This window comes from Syzygium oleosum, unplaced genomic scaffold (assembly GCF_021117445.2).
Source record: "Syzygium oleosum isolate NSW1041296 unplaced genomic scaffold, Sole_v2.1 Sole_v2.01, whole genome shotgun sequence".
Taxonomy (NCBI): domain Eukaryota; kingdom Viridiplantae; phylum Streptophyta; class Magnoliopsida; order Myrtales; family Myrtaceae; genus Syzygium; species Syzygium oleosum.
Genome location: NW_026607485.1, coordinates 23,397,196 through 23,420,733, shown reverse-complemented (window position 1 = coordinate 23,420,733; position 23,538 = coordinate 23,397,196). Strand labels below are relative to the sequence as shown.

General features: G+C 41.6%; 3 protein-coding genes, 1 long non-coding RNA gene and 1 pseudogene across 4 annotated transcripts; 2 read left to right on the top strand and 3 right to left on the bottom strand.

Moving 5' to 3' along the window:
* Window positions 1–1,170: 1,170 nt before the first annotated feature.
* LOC130138133 (uncharacterized) lies at window positions 1,171–2,846 on the top strand. Its single transcript, XR_008816544.1, has 2 exons — window positions 1,171–1,921; window positions 2,526–2,846. It is a non-coding gene; the product is annotated as an uncharacterized LOC130138133 (long non-coding RNA).
* Window positions 2,786–7,282, bottom strand: LOC115676274 (alpha-galactosidase-like). The gene is made up of 15 exons (XM_030599159.2): window positions 7,018–7,282; window positions 6,040–6,098; window positions 5,842–5,898; window positions 5,704–5,738; window positions 5,508–5,611; window positions 5,308–5,383; window positions 5,153–5,211; window positions 4,922–4,987; window positions 4,742–4,825; window positions 4,409–4,473; window positions 4,201–4,283; window positions 4,031–4,121; window positions 3,891–3,940; window positions 3,100–3,240; window positions 2,786–3,024 (listed from the first exon to the last, which is right to left on the bottom strand). The coding sequence occupies exons 1-15, from the start codon at window positions 7,209–7,211 to the stop codon at window positions 2,938–2,940; spliced, it is 1,251 nt and encodes a 416-aa protein (XP_030455019.1). The 5' UTR covers window positions 7,212–7,282; the 3' UTR covers window positions 2,786–2,937.
* A 3,744-nt stretch (window positions 7,283–11,026) lies between these two features.
* On the bottom strand, window positions 11,027–11,911 carry LOC115676233 (probable aquaporin TIP-type alpha). The gene is made up of 2 exons (XM_030599109.1): window positions 11,773–11,911; window positions 11,027–11,307 (listed from the first exon to the last, which is right to left on the bottom strand). Exons 1-2 carry the CDS (start codon window positions 11,909–11,911, stop codon window positions 11,027–11,029), a joined length of 420 nt encoding a protein of 139 aa, XP_030454969.1.
* Window positions 11,912–12,994: 1,083 nt separating this feature from the next.
* Window positions 12,995–15,943, bottom strand: LOC115676234 (probable leucine-rich repeat receptor-like protein kinase At1g68400). The gene is made up of 3 exons (XM_056319833.1): window positions 14,670–15,943; window positions 14,088–14,477; window positions 12,995–13,912 (listed from the first exon to the last, which is right to left on the bottom strand). The coding sequence occupies exons 1-3, from the start codon at window positions 15,532–15,534 to the stop codon at window positions 13,314–13,316; spliced, it is 1,854 nt and encodes a 617-aa protein (XP_056175808.1). The 5' UTR covers window positions 15,535–15,943; the 3' UTR covers window positions 12,995–13,313.
* Window positions 15,944–16,953: 1,010 nt separating this feature from the next.
* On the top strand, window positions 16,954–18,475 carry LOC115676240 (sm-like protein LSM8; annotated as a pseudogene).
* The last annotated feature ends 5,063 nt before the right edge of the window (window positions 18,476–23,538 follow it).

The window sequence follows — 23,538 nt, the reverse complement described above, 5'->3', positions numbered from 1 at the left end:
GCTCACCGGCCATCTGGGCGAGCTCGGCCGGCGAGCTCTGCCCATATCTGGGCGAGCTCCGCCCTCGCCGGCCCGCACAGCCATGGCGAGGGCCGGCATGAGCTCGAGCTGGCCCAGATCTGGGCGGAGCTCGCCATGGCCGGCGAGCTCGAGCTCGCCCGGATCTGGGCGAGCTCGCCGGTGCCCGGATGGCCGCGAGCTCGAGCTCCCCCGAGATCTGGCACGGCTCGGCGGGCCGAGCTCGCCCGGATGGCCGGCGAGCTCGAGCCTCGCCCTCTCGCCGGCGAGGGTCGCCCTCGCCCGCCTAGCCAAGTCGAGGGCGACTCTCGCCGGCGTCGGGCGAGGGCAGCCTCCGCCTGAGGCCGGAGACCTCCACCGGCCCCGGCTATGGCCGGCGGAGGGAAGAGAAAAAAAAAAGAAAAAGAAAAAAAACAGAGATGAATGTACTGTCTTGGCTGTCTTAACAATAATCGTGTTTCGCCTACGGCGAGATTTGATCGGCTGGCGAACCCGTGCCTTACCCGAGATAAATTGAGTACTTCGGGCATTTGAGACTGATTGGGCACTTCAGGTCCTTATTTGACACCATATTCACTTTGAGTCCTCTTTTGAGAAAAGGACCCTAAGTGAGGTCCTTAATTGGAATTTTCCCTTCTTTTTATAAGCCATACAAGTTCGATTTAGAGGTAAATATTTTTTAAATAATTTATTTTTCGCAAAAAAATGGAATCGAAATTTCATTAATCAAGCTCTATTTCCTTGATCTTGAGAGTCCTCTCTCAGTAAATCAATCTCTGTAAAACTCTAAACCCCTCTCTCTCTCTCTCTCTCTCTCTCTCTCTCTCTAGGGAGTCAGAGGTTCTGAACTGTATAGCGACGCTGAGGATGTCGAAGTCATGCAAGGGCCTAGCCATGGAGCTCGTCAAGTGCCTCAGCGAATCCGACTGCGTCAAGGTTTGGCCCTCCGTTTTCCCCTCGGAACGATCTCCTCCTCCTCCCGTGTCCTCCTTCGATTTGACCGTGCTTCTTTCGGGGGTTGGGGCTTTGGCTTTTTGCCAGGTGGAGAAGCGGTCGTACAGGGAATGCGCCGGGGAGAAGAGCCCCTCCATATCCACCGAGTGCGTGGGCCTGAGGGAGACTTACTTCAATTGCAAGAGAGGCCAGGCATCTCTCTCTCTCTCCCTCTCTGTGCAATTTCAGCTTTCAGGGTCTGATGAATCATGATGAATGGAGGTCGCACGTTTTGTTGCGTTCCTGGTAATGAAATTGGAAGATATGGGATTTGCTTCTTTTGGGTGTGATTCTGGGTGGGAATTCGTTCCTGGGTGTTTCTGGAATTTTGTTAGCTAAATGCAGTTTTACTACAGCATGACTTGAGTTGGTAGGAAACAGTTATGCAAAGATTCCTCGGGCTTTTTGATGCTGGAGTAGTTGCCTTTGCGAGTATGGATTCAATTAGGAGTTTTAGTTTGATGGGTGTGATGAAAACATTCGTTTTCTCGTGCGGCAAAGTGCAAAATGTTTGGTGGACTGTGCTGTTTGGAGAGGTACGGTGGAACGTGGTCTAGGAAATGAATCTTTCTGAGGATGGATACTATTTCGTGCCTTTACTTCGCTGTTGTGCCGGTCGATCAATGAAGTCATGTTAAGACCGCACGTTCGCCCTGAGAAATTTGATCGGTTGCTGAAAGTTCCGGCATGGTATAGTTGGTTTTAGTTGGCCATGAAGTATAAATATCTTGAGTGGTTTCAACCCTTGAGCTGACTTGCCCTTCCATCTTTTGGGTATTCACAACAGTAAAGCAAGTTAGGGAATGTTATATTGGATGAGGGGCCTCATTCTCTTGAGGCCACTCGTGAACCGCCATTAAGTAGATTTTAGATCTTCTCCTAGTGTGCTTGCTGCATGGTTTGGTTCGTGGTAACTATTCTCATTTCTCTGACTATTCACAGACATGCTCAGTCAATTTTATCTAGTTAGTTTTTGAAACTTGTATGGTATTTTCGTTCTTAGTTTTGTAACGGGGTCGACAAGTTCAGTTTGGAGGGGTTTAATGACCAACGGACGTAATGTGGTGGCAGAGAGAAATAAAGACACCCATGTGGATTTTGGGTGTCCATTCCACTTTTAGAGAGAGAAACCGTGAAGAATTTGAACTGGTTAGTTTGAGTTTTAGCCAGCTTTTGTCACACAACACTTCTAAGTCAGTTCTTTCATGTTGGAAGCTTCCTTGGTGGCCAGATAGATGTGTTTACCCAAGTGTTTCTTTCTTTTGCTTGTGTTTGTGTTTGTGTGTGTGTGTGTGTGTGTGTGTGTGTGTGTGGGGGGGGGGTGGTGGTGTGGTGTGGTGTGGGGGTGGGCGTGGGGGACTTGTTGAAAATTCATTATGCCGATAGGTACAGCCTACAAGGACAGAAAGAGTATGATATGATTTCCATGAGAGGAGCTGAACATGGTGGTTCTTACAACCATTTGATTGTAAGCAATGCACCTCTCTAACTCCTCGTTTAATTTTTTTGCCCAGGTTGACATGAGAGCAAGGATTCGAGGAAACAAGGGCTACTGACTGCTGTTCTTGCAGTTGTTATGCCAACATGTGAAATATTTGATGTAAGAGGACCTCCATTCATGATGTCTGATTGGGGCTTGGTTGGATCTGAAGACGGCTAATATCGTCGAATTCCTTTTTTACTGCCATATTTCTTTTCTTTATTGTCTTGCTAATTGTAAGTCACTAGCTTCATTTTTTTTGGGGGGGAAGTTGCTTTATAGGAGGCATAGGAAGACTGCTGAACTTGGTGATCATATCTCATTATATATCAACGATTCAGTGGTTTATTTCTTACATCAATGATGAAACAGTATCAAATTAGCACAGAATTAATTCTGCACAGCCTTATTTTCAACCCAGTTTCCTTTCTGCTGATGTTTCCGTGTCATTGCGGAGTCAAAACATACATTTTACAAGCGTGGGAGTCGATATCTGCCGAGATTTGTCCGTTGATTGAACTTTGGGTGGTATGCTGCACCAAAATTCAGTAATTTTTTGTGAGCACAGTTCAACAAATAAACAAGTAGGTTTGGTTCCGAAGTCTCACCATCCACAAGTCTCTTGCATCGACTACTGTTGTAGATTTGAGACCAATGTCGGACCAAGAGGCAGTGACTGTAGCTGTCGATGAACCTCTATTCCATAGAACAACCGCTACCTTGTTCGCGCTGAGGGGACCTGCCCAAACCTACAATGTTTTGGATGCACGATTGTGAACTTTGTAAGCTTATGCTAAAAATGATAGGACGAACAACATTTTTCCGAAAGATAACTTCACGTAATCTATTAGTCACCCTGGTATTTATTCTGCATGACTGTTTGTGGATTGCCCTAATATGCATAATTGCATGCTTGAAACATCTTTTTAGGTCATGAACAATGTTAATAATCTCACAACAGAATATTAGGTTGTTAACCTGATAATCAACCTTGTAGTTGAATCCATTGCTGTGATAGATACGAGACTTTTGTTTCTTCCATCAACTTAACTCTGTAACTTCTAATGATTAATTGAATTTGTATAAGTAAAGGATCTATCACCAAGTAACTGGTGGTTTCCCAGCCACTGCTTTAAAGTTTTTTAGCTTATTAACTTGAACAGATGAGGAAGCATTGACACGCTTACACTCCTAAATATAGGGAACTTGCATATTATTACAATTTATTTTCTTTTAAATGTCTGCAAAGGGCCTATGCGTTGCAAACCATCACATATTGATATTGAGAATTGATGTAGAGCATATGCAATGTTGCTTTTAACTGTACTATGACTGATTGATTGGTTTCCGGGTTCCGCTATTGATGCAAGGAAGGGTGATCATACTAAAGTAAGTTTACCTGAAGATTGCCATCTGACTTAACCTTTTTCCCCTGAACGCCAAGGCGATCTGCAAAAGAGTAAAAATGCTTTTAGCAAACGTGTTTTCTGAGGAAAAATTGGTCGTAGGGCATTCCATTGAAACAAAATTTGTTGATACCTTGATTAACAGCAATAACTTCCTTGTTGCTCAGCAACTCGAGGGTCGTGCTGTCCATCGATCGCAGATCACAACCAATCAACAAAGGAGCCTGTTCAGAACACGAAAAGAAAACTCGTGAAAACGCGTCTTATCTTATGTGCGCGTTTATTTCAATGTCTTGTTCATACCTTGACCAATGCCCATATGCTGAAATGCGAACGGTATTCTTCTGTAGTCATTCCACCATTTCCGACTTCAAGCATGTCAGGATCTGAACACATTTTATTGCAAAATCTTGTTGATTGTTCATCTTGCAAGTTCCTCTCTTTCAATCTCTCTGTTCGATTTTCAAAATTATTAAACAAAAAAAAAAATAGGGAAGATGAACTTCATTACCATTCCATCCTCCAGGTCCAGCATATGATGCCCATTTATCATTCTGATCCGCCAGAGATGTCATGCTGATGATGCAAAGAGAAAATTTCCATTACTTATTTATCACATCAGAAGTGAAGTCGTAAGAATACGAGCTGAAAAGATCGCAGAGTCGATGATGTCATTGGTTTATGTTGACAGAAACTAATTCCCAGATAGTGAAACTTAATCATAGGCTTCAAGATTGGTTCCATTCCATTATGCAGAGAGATTTAAAAATTAGATCCCTTTTTCTTTTTTGATTATATGCAGCAATTAGGACATGCAGCAGATGTTATGTTTATAATCAGTCACCTGTCCCAGTGGTCGGATATATCTCCGGTCGTTCTCCAGCTATTCCCTATGGACGGAGCCCAAGTTGCAGGGTCTTCTTGTCCCCTGAAGTTTTGGTGGAAAAAGTGAGATCTCTCTTGCTTATGAGCACAAACGCAAATGATGGATGAGATAATTAATCCTGCAAAAAGCTCAACTCACCATTCGCAGAGAGAGAAGAAGATTTTTCTTCCAGAGTTCAACAGGGCTTTACTCATGATTGGGTACCTTCAGCAAAGTAGTTACAGTTAGGAAACGAAAAGTTTAACATTGATTCGTAATGGCAGAACCACTTTCAAAATTCTGCTTACTAAATTCGGTATATTATGTTATGTCATAAATGAGGATATTCAGCAGCCAAAGCGCAAAAAATCAGAAAAAAAAACTGTCTACCTTTCCTTGGGACTCGTACCGGGATTGTTACAATTATCATACTTCAAGTAATCAACCCCCTACGGATGGAAAACATTAGAGCGAGCGAGTGCGTGAGTGAGTGGGACGATGCGGACTAATAATGGCTCAATTCTTCAGAAACTATTGAATTCTACCCAGGAAGCAAAAGTTTTCGCATCTTGCTCTTCATGACCGAGTGATCCGGGCATTGTTTGACTGCAGGTTCGAGATCTACAAAAGGAAACCAGATTGAAGTTTATGTGGTAATCAAACGATGGTTTTTTCTGTTCCTGTTTTCTTTCACCTAATGTAATGAACTTAAAAAGACTTGCTTGAGTTAATGCTATGGCCATACCCAGCATCTGAGTAAATCCCAAGCTTGAGGCCTTTGCTGTGAACATAATCAGCTAGTGCCTTAATTCCAGATGGAAACGCTGAAGCCTTGGCAACCATATTACCCTGCCACAATTATTGAATTTCCCTCCTTTTGATAACCCTAACCAATTTTATGCTCTTATCATACGGTAGCGAGACGAGATATAGGAGTGTACCTTAGAGTCTCTATTAAGCTCGCCCCAGCAATCATCTTTAAAAGGAAAAGGAGGAAAAAAAAAAGCAGAAACAACAAAAATTCAGACAATGCTTTATAAAGTTTATGATTGTACACGAGCAGAAACATGTCGACCCACCTAAGTTTATATACTCGTATCCTAGTGCAGCAAGTCCCGATGAGACCATGGCATCCGCTGTGACATCAGAGAGAGAGAGAGAGAGAGAGAGAGAGAGAGAGAGAGAGAGAGAGAGAGAGAGAGGTGTTAAGTCGCTGAGCCAGATTAAATCCTACAATGTTTTCAATCGATTCCATTGGCGTATGTTAATCAAGTTACCTGTTGCCTTTATCAAATTTTCGTTGATGTTACAGTGAAAGTGGTTCCAGCTATTCCATCTGTTCACCTCTCAGAATCAAATTGCCCAAATCAAATCAAACATTAGCTAGAAAATCAGCTTTCCATTTCATCTTATATAAAACGCCTCTTGGAATTTTATAGAAGTAATTTAATGTGCTGAACACATCATTATGTGCCAATGCAAGAAATAGCAATTATTCTTGTTGCAAGAAAATGGCGAAAAAGACTTCACAACGTGATCAGATTCTCTAAAACAATGCAATAGTAATGTAGTACACTCCAAAGTCCAAATGCAGTGTGCAAAACTATTTAATAAAAGCCAGGGAAGGTTTATGCACGCAAGAGTCATGCATCACGTGAAACTTTGTCTCATTTGGTGCCCCAAAGTTGAAACCCAGGAATCCAAATGTAATGTGTCAGCTAAAATAAACCATATTGAAACAACAGCTTGCAAGATCTGTTCTATTTGTATTTAGAGCTCTCAACTGCTTCCTGACATTGGTGACCTTAATCATCTGTTAAATGATCATCACGGGAAGCCGATAAACTGCAATTCCAGTAATCATTTAGTATGCAAATCTATTTATTAGCTCTCTAATGTCTGTTTCTACTTCTCGTTGCGAATCAAATCCTACTTGACCGAAAGGAAAATCGATTTGACTGTCCACAAAAAAGCAAAGATTCATTCATGGATCCATTTCGTGTTGAAAAAGTAAGACTTAAAAGTAAGTGAAAAACTGAGGAGAGTGGCATGTTTAGTCTCATGCGAATCTCGCATGATTGATGGAAACGAGAACATTTTCCCACTCATCTTATGACTATACTAATCAAGGCCCACAAACAGAAAGGTCGTATCATCTTTCTTCATGTTCAAACTATAATTAGTTCTGTCCATTTGATCAATCAGGTTCCATCACAAGAAGGTTAACCAGAGAGAAAGGAGTAGTAATCTCACACCCCATTTGAGGAGTCAAACCGAGCCCGTTCTTAAGAAGCTTTCTTCTGATTCCGCCTCTTGCACTGAGCAGGTCCATGCTAGCGCTCGTCGTTGGCCGTCCAGAGGCGGCGACGCCAGCATATAGAATGCACACGGCTATCACCACCACAACTCCAACCGCGGACCGCCCTCTCGAACCAAACGAAGTAGCCATTTGCCGAAGTTGCTTCTCTCCCAAAACGAACTAAAATGTGCAGTCAGATACTGAAGGAGCCAGAGAGTGTAATTGGTCGTATTTATACGAATCAAAAAGTGGATTAAGGTCAAGATAACAGCTCAGCTTTCAGCTGAAAAGCGACAATAACTAAAAAAAATTCAAAAGAATTGAATGCCCCGGTTGCTACCATTCTTCGTCTCGTTGTCATCGCAATTTCTAATAAATTTATGGGATGATTGAACGTTGGATATCTGTGCACATATGACTTTTCTTTTTCCTCCTTCCGTTCAAATGCACCAAAACACGCACCGTGGTCGTGACGTTCAAATTGTTTAGACTTATCATCTTTCTTAGGTCTTATGAGGAGATGAAATGGACGTAAAGCTGATGCTTACTTTGCCTGATGATTTAAGAGAGTAGGTCGCAAGGTTTTGTCGAGCCTTCGCGCAAGACTTTCTTGTCAGCACATCAAATCTTGTTCATCAGGGCCCGGTCAGATATTGTCTGACTAAGTTTTTTCTTAGTCCAATGATGCATTTACTCATTAAAACGAAACCCATCAAAGGATTTCTATGAACACAAGATGGTGTCATCCACTTTTTTCTATCTGGTGGACCAGTTCCATCGTTTTGACAAGTAACCAAGCTTAACAAGTTGCCATGAAACTTCCCTCGACACTAATAGTGAATGCAACTTCATCTTCTTTCTAGCAATGTAAATTTCACATAACCTCTGCAACGGGTTAATCGACCAATCATCTCGACATCGTCCTCTTTGCTATGATAGCCCGCGCCTTTGGTGACTATATCTTTCACTACAGATTAGCTGACAAAAGATGACGATGCATCGCGAACATCGACTCAGTTGCCGTGCATGTTTATGGAGGAAACTCGATTTGACATTTGAGGCAACAGCTTGCCTCTGATGTCATCACGAACATCGACTCCATCACATTTCACATTCGGTCGATTGCAAAATCGCGGAAGATATTTTTGTTCGGTTTATGGGATTCCTCTGCTCTTTTTTTCCCGTGTGTTTATCGTTTGCATGTTACGGCTTGCGTTTGATGTCTGTGCATGGTTGGACTAGGACCTTGTCATCCATCCACCCTTTTTGACAGTGAAACGCCATAGAAGGTCGAATCGGGAAGCCAACAAGAACGCAATCGTCGTCTTTGTTCGACTCCAAAACCGTCTGCGTTTTGAATAGATTCATCTCCCCAATTAGATTAAGGATCTCTAAGATGAGTAGACCTTCAAGCCAAGCGAGCAAGGGTCGTCTTCGCTTTGAAAAAACATTGGGCTAATTAAATTAGTGTCTATAAATTCAAATGGTTATCAAGCTTTCAGCCGAAAACCACCGACAACTAAAAAAAATGCAAAAGAATTGAATGCCCCGATTGCTACCATTCTTCATCTCGTTGTCATCGCAATTTCCAATAAATTTATGGGATGATTGAACGTCGAATATCTGTACATATATGACTTTTCTTTTCCCTCCTTTCGTTCACATGCACCAAAACACGCACCGTGGTCGTGACGTTCAAATTGTTCAGACTTATCCGTTTCTTTATCTTTCTAGGTCTTATGAGGAGATGAAATGGACGTAAAGCTGATGCTTACTTTTCCTGATGATTTAAGAGAGTAGGTCGCAAGGTTTTGTCGAGTCTTCGCGCAAGACTTTCTTGTCAGCACATCAAATCTTGCTTATCAGGGCCCGGTGAGATGTTGTCTGACTTAGTTTTTTCTTAGTCCAATGATGCATTTACTCATTAAAACGCAACCCATCAACTGATTGCTAAGAACACAAGATGGTGTCATCCACTTTTTTTCTATCTGGTGGACCAGTTCCATCGTTTTGGCAAGTAACCAAGCTTAACAAGTTGCCATGAAACTTCCCTCGACCCTAATAGTGAATGCAACTTCATCTTTGTTGGCTTGAGCTGTCAATTAGCTGGTTGTTGTATTTTACGAATATATTTTATTTTAGAAATAGATTAGCACCAAAATAAGAAGAAATCGTTTTGTTATTTGTGTATATCCAGTTACCATATTTGTAGGAGGAAGTTTAGGCCAAACATGTATATGTATCTCCATTCAGTCATTGGAATAGATGAACAAGAACGAATTCTTTTCCTCATGGTATCAGAGGATCAATCCTATGACCCGCCATGTGCCCTGGAGGGACGGGAAATAGCTACAACACCATCTAGTGAAGGATCGACAGCCTCAGCGATCCTTGAGAATCTTACGGCTACGATGAAGCAACTTGTAGCACAACATAATCCACCATCATCGACAGAAAACTCTACCCCTACAATTGCCATTAAGTTCAACGGCATGAACTATGGCTTGTGGTCCCAAGTTGTCGAGATGTACGTCTCCGGCAAAGATAAATTGGGATACTTGACTGGTGACATTCCACAACCGGCCCAGATTGACCCTGCTCTCCGGAAGTGGAAAATTGAAGATGCCACCGTGAAAGGTTGGCTCATAAACTCAATGGAACCTGCATTGATTGGAAATTTTATAAGATTCCCAACCGCAAAAGTAGTATGGGAGTCGGTAGCAACAACCTATTTTGATGGGACTGATACGTCCCAAGTATATGATCTGAAGCGGCAAGTGTCGCGATTAAAGCAGAACGGAGGACCAATTGAAACCTACTATAACAATCTTCAGGCTCTTTGGAGAGAAATCGATTTTCGTAGGCTAAATCCCATGACGTGTGCTGATGATATTGCGAGATATAACTCGACAGTTCAAGAAGATCGAGTGTATCTCTTCCTTGATGGACTGGATGATCGACTCGACAAGGTTAGAGCCGATGTACTACAGATGCAACCATTCCCCACTGTAGAGCAAGCATATGCTCGGGTGAGACGGGAAGATATTTGACAAACGGTGATGCTCTCATCTAGGGAACATGGAGTCTCGGGTGGGGCTATGATCTCTCGACGTGAGGGGGCAAACTCTCGACTCCGTTTGACGATAGGGGGAACACCGAATCGGGATGTTCGAAAAAAAGGAGGTGCACAACAACCTACCGTTGTCTATGGAGGGTGTTCTCACTGTGGGAATTCACGACACCCAAAGGATACTTGTTTTAAACTCTATGGGTATCCTAAGTGGTGGGAAGAATTACAGAAAAAGGGGCAGGAAAAGGAAGTGCTCAAGCAGCTTTAGTCTCCGGAGGTACTGAATTCTCAGTAGTGATGCTAGATAAAAGAACTCAGATTCAATAAAAAGTAACATCAAGTGTGACATGGATCTTCTTGGTACTGGGGTTGTAACATCGGTATCCTTTCTGGTTTGATCCGTATCCAATAAACACACACCGTTCTGCACATGGATCCAGTTTGGTCCGTTGATTTTTATGCAAATGAATAAGAGCCACACATCCAAAGACTTTCGGAGGTAGAGTCAAAACACCAGGAAGTTCCACATGGTCGGCAAGGCTTTGCAATGTGGTATACACAGACATATGGAGTTGATTATAAGGACAACAGAACTCTCACAGTGTTTAATTTTGCTATTGGAGAGAATATTTCCAGAGGCCAAGATGAGCTCAAGCGGTCTCTGAAGAGCATTGTCGCATTTCGAATCAATTGTTAAATCAGTGCACAAATGGAAATTGTCATAAAATCGTCTATCAATAGCTTATATGAATATTTAGTACCTCTAGGTGAGTTACCAATAAACATCATCAACATCACTAGTCCAAAACAATGTCATCCAAACACATGAGAAGAATTGTCAAGGTCCCCTGTTTAATTGTTCACACGTAATCGACATCTATCGGTAAAAGTTTTCTTATGGAGAGCACATGAAATGTTGTTGTACCATTCCTCCAGTGACCAGCCTCAACAGGAGCGCGGCAACTATTGCGCCAAGAAGCTGAGCGATCCAATAATATATGGCCCTGACCAGTGAGATCCGGCCTCCTATCAGCGCCCCAAAGGTGACGGCCGGGTTGATGTGGCCGCCAGAGACATGGGTGCTGGATCCGACGGCGGCGGAGAGCGATAGAGCGGACGCGAGCGCAATCACTATCAAACTGGTGGCTGTTGTGCCGGTGTCTGTGTACATCTTATCTGAAAAAAAAATTGGAAAGGGGAAAAAGATTGCAATCTTCAGACATACATTCCCAGGATGAAAGAACCACATCCCAAATCTTGGCTTCACTGGTTAATATTCCTAGTGAACATTATGAACACCCGGATCCTCCTTAAAACTAAAATTAAGTATCGCGATCAAGTATAAAAACACGGTTCGGAATTTATTCGAATGGTGCTTGACCCTTAAATTGTTGGTGATTATCCTAGCCATTTGAGAGATTTCTCACATCAATGAACGGTGCAGATCAAATTGTGTGCATCTAATAACCTCGTGGACTAGACAAACCACGAAAATGAGCAGGTCAAGTTCTGTCATCTCATGTTGATCATACGAATAGCAAGTGGCACATGAATCGCATCATATAATCTACTTACTAGACATACAAATAGGAAGGAAAACCAATTGTACTTGTATTCGAAATTACAAGGATGACGATATACCGAGAGCGAAGATGGAGCCTTCGGCTGCGAAGACGAAGATGAAGGTGGAGAAGAACTCGGCCAAGGCGGCCCGGATGGAGTCCGGGTGCGTGGCCTCGTCATCCCTCCTCAGCACGTAGCTCCGAACCGGTGGCGGCATGGGGTCGGCTAGTTTTCTCTTATCCCTGTTCACGTCCTCAGCTATTCACGTTCTCCGCTTCTGATTTTCCTTTCGTTCCGCTCGTTCTCGCACGGCTTCGTTTCTTCTCTTCTCCTACAGAGTATAGTAAGACGGTGGATGACGATGAAGGTGGTGGCTCCTCGCACTGCCCTTGCTTCTTTGCATGGCCAAGAGGTGGAAGTGTCTCGGTGCTTGAGCCTTGGACTCATGCGGGACACTTGTAGTTTGGTGTGCATGAACCGCGACACGTACCAATCTGGTCTTCTGTTTTCTTGTCGTTTTCACTCTGAACATGAGACGGTCCATCGTCTCTATCATTTCGTTTGTTTCTTGTTCTTTTCTTTCATTTTCTCTTGTTTGCTTGTGATATATATATAGCACGTTCTAGTCTTATCATCTCGTGTGCATTCAATTCCATTCGATTGTGTTTATCTCCAAGATTTCATGCGATTTCTATGGCAAAGTATATCGACAGAGAATACACGTAATGGTAACAAGTAGTTTCTGAGGGTCGTGTAAGATATTCTTGGATCATGAAAACTAGCTTTCGACCTATCTATTGTTGATAAATTTTCAACATCGATCGGACCGTTTTCATAACCAGCAATTTTCCAGTATTGCTGTAACTTTTATTGAAGAAAGCAAACAAATTCTGTGCTTGATAACTTGACTTGTGAACCTATCGAATGATATCTCTCTGCGATAACAGCTTTCCTATGCACCCAAATGACTGTCAATCAATCTTTATGTCAGTAATTTTTATACGATGTAGTAAGTTTTCTAGCAATCCGAGTAAAAATCGGACACAGCCAGAAAACGTCTACAAATCCGTTTAGATGGCCATGACATACTAGAATTGCCACGTCTTTAAATTATAGAAATATGTCTCGAGTTTTAATCCGTGAAGGAAATTCGATCCAAATTGAAGTGGTGGAAACCCAATCATGTGAAAGTGAATTATATCGACTTCTTTATGGATTTGAATTACAGGCTTTATTACTGCTCATTACATAAAGAACAGCAGGATCAATGTCTAAACTGTCCGTCAAAAATAGTGATTGCCAAACACTACAAGAACGTGAATTTCATTGAGGTAGCTAGGCCAGGCCTGATAACTATTGAGTGGTCACAGAATCAAAATTTTCGTACTCCACATCACCAAAACTATCACAATTGATGATCAGCAGTACGTACAATATGTGTTAAGTAAAAAGATGCACCGTTGGGTTGAAGTGCTTTCATGTGGTATCTGCAATCAATATCATACAGATGCCCGTTGAGTAAAACTGAATGGCGCAGAATCTGCATTGAAAGAATGAGTTAAAGAGTTAGTTCCATCTGTAGCTAGAGCAGCAAAACTTGAAGATCTTTCCTGGGTTCTTCAGTTGTTATCTTGGTTTCCGGTCTCGATCTCTTCTATTCTTCTAAGAAGCTCACTCGCCTCGGGTCTTCTCTCTGGTACTAAATCCGTACACTCCAGAGCTATCTCTGTGAGCTTGAGCATGTCGTCGTGCCCTTCCTTGGCAGCATATATTTCCACATCCAATACATCGGTGGACCACTCGCCGTGCACCGTCTCTTTCACCCACTCAGATATATCGCTGGCTATTACCTGATTGTCATCCGTGGTCTCCCCTGGGATTCTGCCGGTCATGAGCTCTAGTATTATTATTCCGAAACAGTAGATATCAGCTTTGTGTGTAAGCTTCTTTCCCTGGGAAAGTTCCGGCGTCCTTCCAATTGCTAGATTTTCTAATGACTTGCGCGGTGAAAGTAATGAGAAGAAGCCGAAATCTGCTAACTTAGCACAAAAGTTCTGGTTGCTACGAGAGATAAGAACATTGGAAGACTTGAGATTTGCATGCGGAACTTTCTGATATGATAAAGACTGGTGCAGGAAACTCAGGCCCTTGGCTATGTCCTTAATGATGGATAGTCTCGTGTCCCAAGCCAGAGGTACTCTTCCAGGTCCTCTGTTCTCTGGCACCCACAAAATAGAATTCAGGGCCTAATGCTAAAAGTCAAGCATATATCGTCAACAGATGACACAACAAAAACGACAACAATAAAGCCTTTTATTGGTTTTTTGACAGAGGAAAAGATTTAAGTTATTTTGGAAAATATCAAATTGAAAGGGTAAAGAATCCGAACTAACCATGTAAAAGCTTGAACAAATTGCCATCAGAGACAAATTCATAGACGACCAGCTTCTCCTCCTTGGAATAGTAAAAGGAGATGACCCGGACAAGGTTTTCGTGCATCAGGTTTCCTAGCATATGCATCTGCTGTTTGAATTCTTTCTTGCGCAGCCCGTTCATGTTGTTGAGTCTCTTAACGGCAACGATCGAACCGGACTCCAATATTGTTTTATAAGTACTACCTAGTTTCCCTCTTCCGAGTACTTCAGCTGACGCTCTCAGTAGATCATCCAAGTCGAAAGCTTGAATCTCCCTGTTGAAAATATCAAGTTCCACTGTCCTTTCTGGATCCTCCCTGCTCTTTAAATGACGTCTACTCCTCTCCATCATCTCAACCGAACCTCTGACTGACAAATTAAACCTCAGAGCGTAAAGACCTTCTAAAAGCTATTTTCATTTATTAACTGTTGAAGCATAAAACAAATGAATGAACTACTCGGAAAGTTCCTGTAAATTTCTTGCGATAATGCATAGTTGAGAATGCACTGCTAGTTTCTAGGAATATAATTGGCAAGATTTAGTGTCTCATCCATTCTTACCTCCCTGGTCTTCTCTTGCTTGCTCTTTTCTACCGAACCCCATTTTACAGTAGAACATGAAAACGACCACAGTAATTAGAGGAACTAGAACTGCCGCTGCAGCAATAACAGTAATAATCCACGCTCGTAGACCTCTCGTTAGCCGGGCCGGTGGTGGAATAAATGGACCGGGTGCAGGAGTTGGTATTGGTGGAATATATGGAGGAGGTGCCACCGCACATGGAGTCTCCAGGGGTCTTCCGCAAAGACCCGGGTTGTGATCATAGGAACTTCTTGGAAACTCTTGAAGAACACGAGTTTGTGGAATAGGGCCCTCGAGACGATTATATGAGATGTTGAAACCTATCAGAGTCAATTGACCGAAAGGCGGGATCCGTCCGCTCAAATTGTTCTCATGCAGCTCTAAATTCTTCAATCTCGGCAGGTCGACATAGTCTGGAGGGATTGGACCTGAGAATCGGTTGCCAGAGAGCAACACATCTTGCAGGGATACGAGATTCGTAAGGTTAGGAAGGGGACCGGAGATGGAGTTGTCTCTGAAGCTAAGCCTACTCAGGAAAGTCACATTTTCCAGGAATCCAGGAGGGAGGGACCCTGTGAGTTGCAATTCATCAAGCACAAGGTGGACAACATGTGAGTTCAAGCAAGAAACACCAACCCATCTGCTACTATTGTTGATGCAAGGTGGTCCTGACCAATTTGCTCTCAGGTTAAACGTAGGAGACTTCAGATAATCTCTTAGCCTCACCAAATCATCCCTTTCATAAGCGTAATAAACACCATGTACACGCAGAGTAATACTCGAAAACTGAGCTACAAGAATCAAAGAGGCAAGGCCAAGCAATGCATTAGAAGCCAAGTTCATGATCAATGGTGGAACAAAAGAGGAAAACACACATGGGTTTTTTTTCTTTTTGTTGATATCAAGAAAACGGAAAATCAAACGGGTTGTGTGTTTTGCAGAAATTCATACCTGTTAATCGTTACCCTTTGACGAATTGTGCAAGGCAAGATTCTGCTCAGAAGCGGACGGAACAAGGAGGAGTTAAAAAATTAATGACAAGGTGACAGCTTTGAGGAATATTTGGCAATGATTTTTCTGTGTCAAATGGACAGCTATGTCTTTGATCGGGCCTTTTCTTTCTTTCTTTATCTCTTCAATTCCGGATGAAAAGCATGTTTCGTGGGAAGCAAAGACAACATAAATGGAATACTGTTCGGGGGAAAAGACAGAGTCGTGCTCGAGCACAAACTTTAGTTGTCGCTCGTCGAAGACATGCATCGCCATATTCGATCTGTTTCAAGAATCAACAAGATTATATAAATACGTGGTGGGTCCATGCAGTTTCAACCCTTCGTCATGCCATGCCAGGAAGGCTGAGCTGAACTCACGGGCTGCACAAGAGGCTAGCGAGTAAATTTGGGCCTCGTCCAATTGAAAATGACAGACGGCAGTGCTCGAAGGAGCGCCGCCGCCGTTGGGGACGCGTGAGGGTCCCTCCTCTTCATTCAGGCCTCACGAAGCAGAGTGGCTTCGTCTTCCTCTCCCCTCCCTCTGGTGAAGAGTACGGCCACTCCATAACCATGGATGGAGTTTGATCTCAGCAATGATGATGAACATTTTTGTTTTTTGCTACCCTTATCATTCAAAAGACACCTTTCTATAAAAAATTGAGATGTATTACCCTCGTTATCATAGTCTTCTCCGAGCATTATTTACTCTAGCAATGGGACTGGCTGCAAATTTCTGTATTGCTCTTATGATATTGCAAATAACTACCCATATGAATTTCTCATATCAAGCTCTCTCTCTCTCTCTCTCTCTCTCTCTCTCTCTCTCTCTCTCTCTCTCTCTCTCGTTGGCTCATAACAGTGTTATGAAGCAACATTTTACTTTTTTATGAAAATCATTGACTGTGGCAATGAAAAAAAAAAAAAGGGTTCTCATCACTCACAAGACTTATATAAATCACCAAAAAGTAGAAAAATGGGGACCTTCATATATAATAGTGGCTTATGTGGATTTCACAGTCTCGTAAGTTTGTTCAACCAAGTCCATTTTCTATTTATTCTGCTCCCGAATTTTTCAAATGTTGTATAGAATGTTTTGCATGTTTCACTACTATGCTGCTTTCAAGCACCATCGTGTTGCTTTCAAGCAGTTAGTGGATAGGTTTTCAGCACTTGGCGACTTATTGCTTTGCATTCGTTGTGTACAGACAATGTTGTTTAGACCAGTAACCAGACCTACAGAAGCAGCTTTATTAGCTTTGGGAGCTGTGACATGTCAACAGGCCCAGGACTTGATTCTCTTGTTGATTGGATGTCTCTTGACTATCGTCTTTAGTTTCTTGCTTGATTTTCTTTAAGATGTCACATGGGAGGAGAAGAAACCCAAAGTGATGCGAGTTTAAGTATAAATCGGGCCATTGAGGTAGGCTTAGGATGATGATCCATGACCGTGGTCTCGCTTCACCGTTGAGGAAATGAAAGGAGGCTTCCATTCTTTTTGCTCTCATATGCTTGGACGAACATTTTGCTACACATTTCACATAGCTTTGGATGTATAAATGCTACGCAAGAAAAGTAATAGCAATATGCTTGTTGAAGATTAACTGGCTAGTATATGAAAATCGTATAGGCATACGCAGCACTTCTCTGTTAATCTCCAACTGCGAACTTTGCATTGTTCATAGCAGTCTGGCTTATGGTGTGGTCAGCGATTTTTTGAGGTGGACTTGTGTTTCAAGCCTGTCCTTTCTTGTTACTTTACACCCTAAAATGTTAATTTTTGCTCTGTCGAAGCTAAATGCCTCATGTCAACGGGGATATCTGCTCTGCGTGTGCATTTCCACTCAATTTCTCGAGGCACAATTATTTTTCTCTGTTTTGCTCTTATGATAGTTATTTCCTGTACGCAGAAACAATATCAGTCATTGCTAATGATGGACGTAACATTGTGGTACATTTCGCCATTAATATTTCTACTTCTATTATTCTAGAGTCGATGATGATCGCAATATTTTAACCTGTTTATGGGGTCTTATAGGGCTTTGACCAGGCAACAAATTTGATTCTTGATTAATCTCATGAGCGTGTTTACTCCACAAAGATTTGTCTATGTTCCATGTTACTCGTGTCGCAGTTTTGGTTATCTAATAGGCTTTCAGAAAACTGAGCCCGTAACCTTAATAACATTCTCCCTCATTGCAGGAAGGTGTGCAGCAACTTGTTCTTGGTCTTTACATAATAGGGGCGATAACATGTAATGACATGCTCCATCTCAGTTCAAGTTCTTTCCTGTTTTCCTTTCCCCTTTGTTCTTTAATGAATACAACAGAAAGCAGAACAAAAGGAATTGCCTCAGTACATATGTTTATTTTTATCTCCGTTCTGCTTTTTACTTTTCTTTAGCTCTGTGGCTGCCTCAAAGTAAATTTTGTTCATGAAAATATTGTTACTGGCATATTCCATGTTCTGTTTTCGCAGAAGCATTGTCGGAGAACTAGATGAGGAGCTTGATTCCAATCTGGACTTGTCCAAGCTGAGAGCTCATCCCCTTAAGCCTGTAATTCATTGATCATGTGCTGATGCTGTCAGACATGCTAGCCAGTTGAGGGTCTGTTCACCAGCTTTGCAATGTATCGTTGCTATGACACAAAACAGGAGTTTCGTGCATTTTAGAAGTCCTAATCATACATATAGGTTAGTCGATGTTCTTTGTAGAGAGAACTCATTACTGTTTGTGATTCTTGCTGATGCAGAAAATTTTGTTGCTAACCTATCTAAAACGCAGTCACCAGTAGCATCATCAGGGAAACGAAAGGTCGCTGACGACCTATCTTATGCTCGGCGCTCTAACAACAGAACGTTGGTTTAGAATATTTGGGTCATTATGCCCCATGTGTGTTTCGTTTGCGACCTGGTTCGAGACCTCCTTAGTAGCTGGGCGCGCCCCATAATATTAAGATTATGTTTAGTTTTAAGACCTTGGAATGGAGAAATTCCATATGACTGGCAACGTTTATTGAGAATGGTAGATTGGTTTCACCTGTTTGCACTGATGTATCATCAATCTGGAACGAGCATTTTATTCCTCTGTCCTAATACTTGATCGATTTGTCCTTCCTACTTTAGATATGGTGTCATTCAGCCTTTTGCTCAGTGGAGATGAGGTGGGCCTTGTATTGCACAAACCCATTGTATAAACTAGATTGAATCTGGAATCTGGAACTTTAGATCCAGTAGGATCTACAGAGGACCCACTTTTTTCAATGGTTCATATTCAACTTCGGTACATATACTAGGTTCTTCTATTTTTCCTCGAGATGAGGATGCCACTAGAGAGAATTCTCGTACTTTATGGTTTCCTCGTGGCCTAATTTCAAAAACAAAAAAAAACTAATTTTAGCTTGAGTGACAATTGGGATTCGAACTTTTTTTATCTTAAAAAAATTACAAAATTTCACTCAAATCTCTAATATGCCCTATTGACTTGGAATCGTTAATTGTCCAGCATAACCATTCCACCTCAGCAATAAATCTACATCTTTTGCTAGTTGGATTTAAAACAAGATTCATTGTCTTCTTTTCTGAGTCATAGCTTTAAGAATAATGGTGAAATTGTTCATGGTCTCCTTCAGTTCACAGGAAATTAAAAAATATCTTCAAATTGAATTTCTCTAGCAAGCCTCCACTGTTTTGTCGTAATATAAAGTTGTGGACCACCGCCCATCAAGAAACGCCATGAACTAGATCAGCCAAGCTCACAACCAAAACCTTTTTAAACAAGCCCAAGCCCTCCCCCGAAACTTCGAAGTTTACGTCAAATGGATAGTAATAAATTGATCTCGTGTAATATATCGGGCTCTAGTGATGAACATTAATAAATTGATTTTATTGGGAAGTATAGTGAAGGCGATTTTAAAGCTGTGCCCTGCAAAGTGCTTGTAACAATCTACAAGACCTCAAGGTTTGGTTAATGGGGGCAAGATTTGAGACTTGAGTAAAAATTAGTGATTTTTATTTAAACAAAAAAAAATTCGAATCAAAATTGTCATTCAAGATAAAATTGATACTTGTTTTTTGGGAGTTAGCCCTTTTCCTAATACCCATGTTTGACTATTAATGCAAAAGCTTAAATGTCATTATCTGAAACAGCCTTTGGGATTTCCTGTTGAGATATACTCATATGAGTCAAAACTCGCTTTGAGAACAAGATTTCATTGGGAAGTAAAGGAAAACAGGTGAAACCTCACTTCATTCATTAATTGAATATTTTAGTCCGAAAGTAAAGGAGACTTAGTTCACCTCTATGGCATCATCATTTATGCAACTTAGATAGGAGGGATAGGAGTCTCTTCTATCTATAACTAGAAAATCCGACAAAATGCTATTGATCTTAGGAGGATTGTAAAGTAAATTGCATGATGTTTTCAAATCAGGAAAAGTGTTAAAAAAAAGTCATAAATCTATTGCATTGATGCTAATTTAGTTCAAAACTTTTCAATTGTGTCAATTTAGTCCTAAACCTTTTGCATTTGTGTCAATTAAGTCCATTTGGCCAATTTTGACCGGAAATCGCTGACACGGACGCTAGTCATCCTATGTGGCATGACCGGTACTGACGTAAACATTTTTTAATATATTTTTTTATTTTTTAAATAAGTTTTTTGGTTTTTTCTTTTTTTTTTCTTTACTTTTTTTTCCTTTGAACTGAGTGCCGGCGAGGGTCACTGGCCGTTAGGTGAGAGCTTGCAGGCTCTCACCGGCCTCAGTCCAAAGGAAAAAAAAGTAAATAAAAGAAAAGGAAAAAAAAAACCAAAAAATTATAAAAAAAAATTATTAAAAAATGTCAACATTAGCGGTGGCCATGCCATGAAGGACGACCAATGTTCACGTTAGCGATTTCCGGAAAAAATTGACTGGATGGACTTAATTGGCACGAATGTAAAAAGTTTAAGACTAAGTTGGTGCAATTAAAAGGTTTATGACTTTTTTGACATTTTTCTCTTTTCAAATCAATCCAACTTCGTACCTTTTTTGAAATACACTGTATATCTCAGTGAGGTTCGGCAAAGACTCTTACTGAATCATCGTAGCCACTTCCTTTGTCAGTGTAACCATAGAGAGATCAATGCATAGCATCAGATCAATGGTAAGGTAAATCTATCCACATTTCCCATGATCAGCGAACAATTGGAACGCTAGATGGCTAATCCCCACATGTAATCTAATGTCATTTTCACATGATGTTGAACGAACTGGCCAAGCTCGACGAAGATGGCAGACAATGTTCCTTCTCTTGCACGCTATTTACTCTTGAACGTGGGGACTCCACCTAGAAACCAGTGGGAAAAATAAGATTAATATCGTCTTGATTGTCTCAAGGCTCAAGCTCTGTTCTTCATCAACTTCCTGGGGTAAATTTGACTGTGGAGATCTGACTTAGGATGGAGCAATTGGGATTACAATATGTTAGGCATTTAATTCCGTGTTTAATGCTCCAACTCCGCTCTTCAATGTGTGGACAATCGTAATTAATGACTCACTTATATAATAGTTTCTTCCACATGACGGTGGGACGGTTACCATCTCTAGTCTTCATCGAAACTAACGTCAAAATGTAAGCTACACTCTAGCTGGTCACGTTGGAGATGCTACTGCAGATTTGCGAGGGTGTGGTCACGTAAATACTTCATTTTCCATAACTTCGATTTGTCAATTGACAAGTTTTCTTTTGCCACCCGGGAGCACGAGCGTAACTAGCTAGCTACATTAGCTACATTGAGGGGAACTAGCGCAATAGTCCATCGCCGTAGCCACCGACTTAGCTATGAGTTTCTTGAGGCAGAAATGGAACTCCAGCTATCGGTTTCAGAGCCGAAAGCGTAAGTGGAAACGCAAAGTGCAACTCCCTCTACGAAAAGAGGAATGCCAAGTGTTTTTATAGATCTCTTCGGTTTGTGATCGGATGATATCTGCGTGAAACCTTTCGTGTCTCTCTTCCCCTTGTCAAAATGTTGATTTTCCACTCAGTCGTTCTCGGTTGAAAATTTGCCATAGACTTAGCTAGGAAGTACTTTAGGGAAGTCACTCGATCCAAGAAAACTAAATCACGCCAGACACCCAATGGGAAAATTACCAAAAAAGTCCAAAACTTATTGTAATTGTGCTAATTCAGTCTCAAAATTTTTTTTTGCCAATTCAGTCCTAAACTTTTTAAATTTATGTCAATTTAGTCTATCCAGCCAACTTTCGCCGGAAATCACTGACATGGATGCCAGTCGTCCTACGTGGCACCTTCGGCACTGACGTGGACAATTAGGATTATTATTATTATTTTCTCTTTTTTTTCTTGCCTTCTTTATCTTCTCTAGCCGGTCATTGGAGCTCGGCAATCGGCCAAAGGCAAGGGCCGGTGAGGTCGACCTCGCCCGCCTCTAGCAAGCGTCTCCCACGGCTGAGGCTGGCGACCGGCTAGAGGAAGAATAAGAAGGGAAGAAAAAATAACGAAAAGGAAAAAGAAAAGAAAAAAATAGAAAGATTAGATAAAATAATTAAAATATTATTAAAAGTTGTCCACGTCAGCATTGACGGCGCCACGTAGGACAATCGGTGTCTATGTTAGCGATTCCCGGCCAAAGTTGGCCGTATGAACTGAATTGGCACAAATACAAAAGATTTATAACTCAATTGGCAAAAAAAAAAATTAGAACTGAATTGACATAATTACAATAGATTTAGGCCTTTTTTGATAATTTTCCCCACACACACGTGACATGTCACCACTTTATAAATTGATCTTTCACCGCTTGAGCAGCACCAACCCATAAAATATTCTATTACCTCATATATCAAGTAAGACAGGAGCCAAAGTCAAACGTGAAGTCGTTTATAATGGTGAAGTAGCGAGGCGAACCTGTGCCGTGTGTATTCGATTCACACACATGCGCGTGTCCCTTCAGCCACTAAAGTCACCCCGTGGAATTAAATTTAATCTTCTATTTTCCTAACTTTGGAATGTGGTTGGCTAAGCTTATCATGTGGGCTGAAAATATTGAGTTCAACTTACAAATTTCAAAGAAGATTACTAAGCAACCAAGTAGCGTGCACCGCAAATGAAGAGAGCACTAGATACTGCCTTCTCGACACAAAAGTAAAAAGAACTGATGCTGTTCTACACCCAAACCGTAGAATACAAGGTTTGGAACGAGAATCTCAACCCCTTTTTGGTCGGTCCTTTACGTTGATTCGCAGTTCACAGCCCATGTCTTCTTCCCTGCATGTTCCATGAAGACCCTCCTTCAACTTCATGTAGCAGTTGACCTATGTATGCACAACTCAACTCACGTATGTATACATGTACGAATGTTTAGTCTTACTGAGATGAAATGAATCACTGGGTTGACAGCACAGGATGAGAAGGAGCACCGTCCTCGGACCGTCTTCTCATCTCCGGATTTAATATCATCCTTAAAGTTGACTGTAGTTAAGCTCGCTCTTCTTGATGTTCTGGTTCATTCTGTGCAGTAAATGAGCAGATAAAAATAAGCAATTTCACGTGCGCACTCCTTATGACTGCACATGGAGGGGTTGTGCTCCTCGAGGGTGAAGAACTGTTTCTACTTGAGATGAGAAATTGTATGCAGATTTCCCTCCTCTAGAGTCAATGCAGATGGAATTTCAAACCCCAGTTGCGATTTCCAATTCAATTCAATTCAACAGATCCAAGGTTTTCCAGCTTTACTTCATTTATGACATTTATTTTTTTTCCTTTTGATATGTCAAACCCTGACTTCTATCACTCTTCCCCTCTCTATAAATAAGTAGCATAGGAAAGCAAGTTTCTTCAGGCCTTCCACTAACC

Excerpts from the sequence above, each read along its gene's own strand:
- LOC115676274 (XM_030599159.2), bottom strand. The coding sequence starts at position 7,211 with ATGGCTACTTCGTTTGGTTCGAGAGGGCGGTCCGCGGTTGGAGTTGTG. Across the intron at positions 5,612-5,703 it reads AGCTTAATAGAGACTCTAAG|GGTAATATGGTTGCCAAGGC; the intron begins GTACACTCCTAT and ends TAATTGTGGCAG. Across the intron at positions 4,988-5,152 it reads GGTACGAGTCCCAAGGAAAG|GTACCCAATCATGAGTAAAG; the intron begins GTAGACAGTTTT and ends ACTTTGCTGAAG.
- LOC115676233 (XM_030599109.1), bottom strand. The coding sequence starts at position 11,911 with ATGCCGCCACCGGTTCGGAGCTACGTGCTGAGGAGGGATGACGAGGCC. Across the intron at positions 11,308-11,772 it reads AGGCTCCATCTTCGCTCTCG|ATAAGATGTACACAGACACC; the intron begins GTATATCGTCAT and ends TTTTTTTTTCAG.
- LOC115676234 (XM_056319833.1), bottom strand. The coding sequence starts at position 15,534 with ATGAACTTGGCTTCTAATGCATTGCTTGGCCTTGCCTCTTTGATTCTT. Across the intron at positions 14,478-14,669 it reads AGCAAGAGAAGACCAGGGAG|TCAGAGGTTCGGTTGAGATG; the intron begins GTAAGAATGGAT and ends TTAATTTGTCAG. Across the intron at positions 13,913-14,087 it reads TTTGTTCAAGCTTTTACATG|AGAACAGAGGACCTGGAAGA; the intron begins GTTAGTTCGGAT and ends TGTGGGTGCCAG.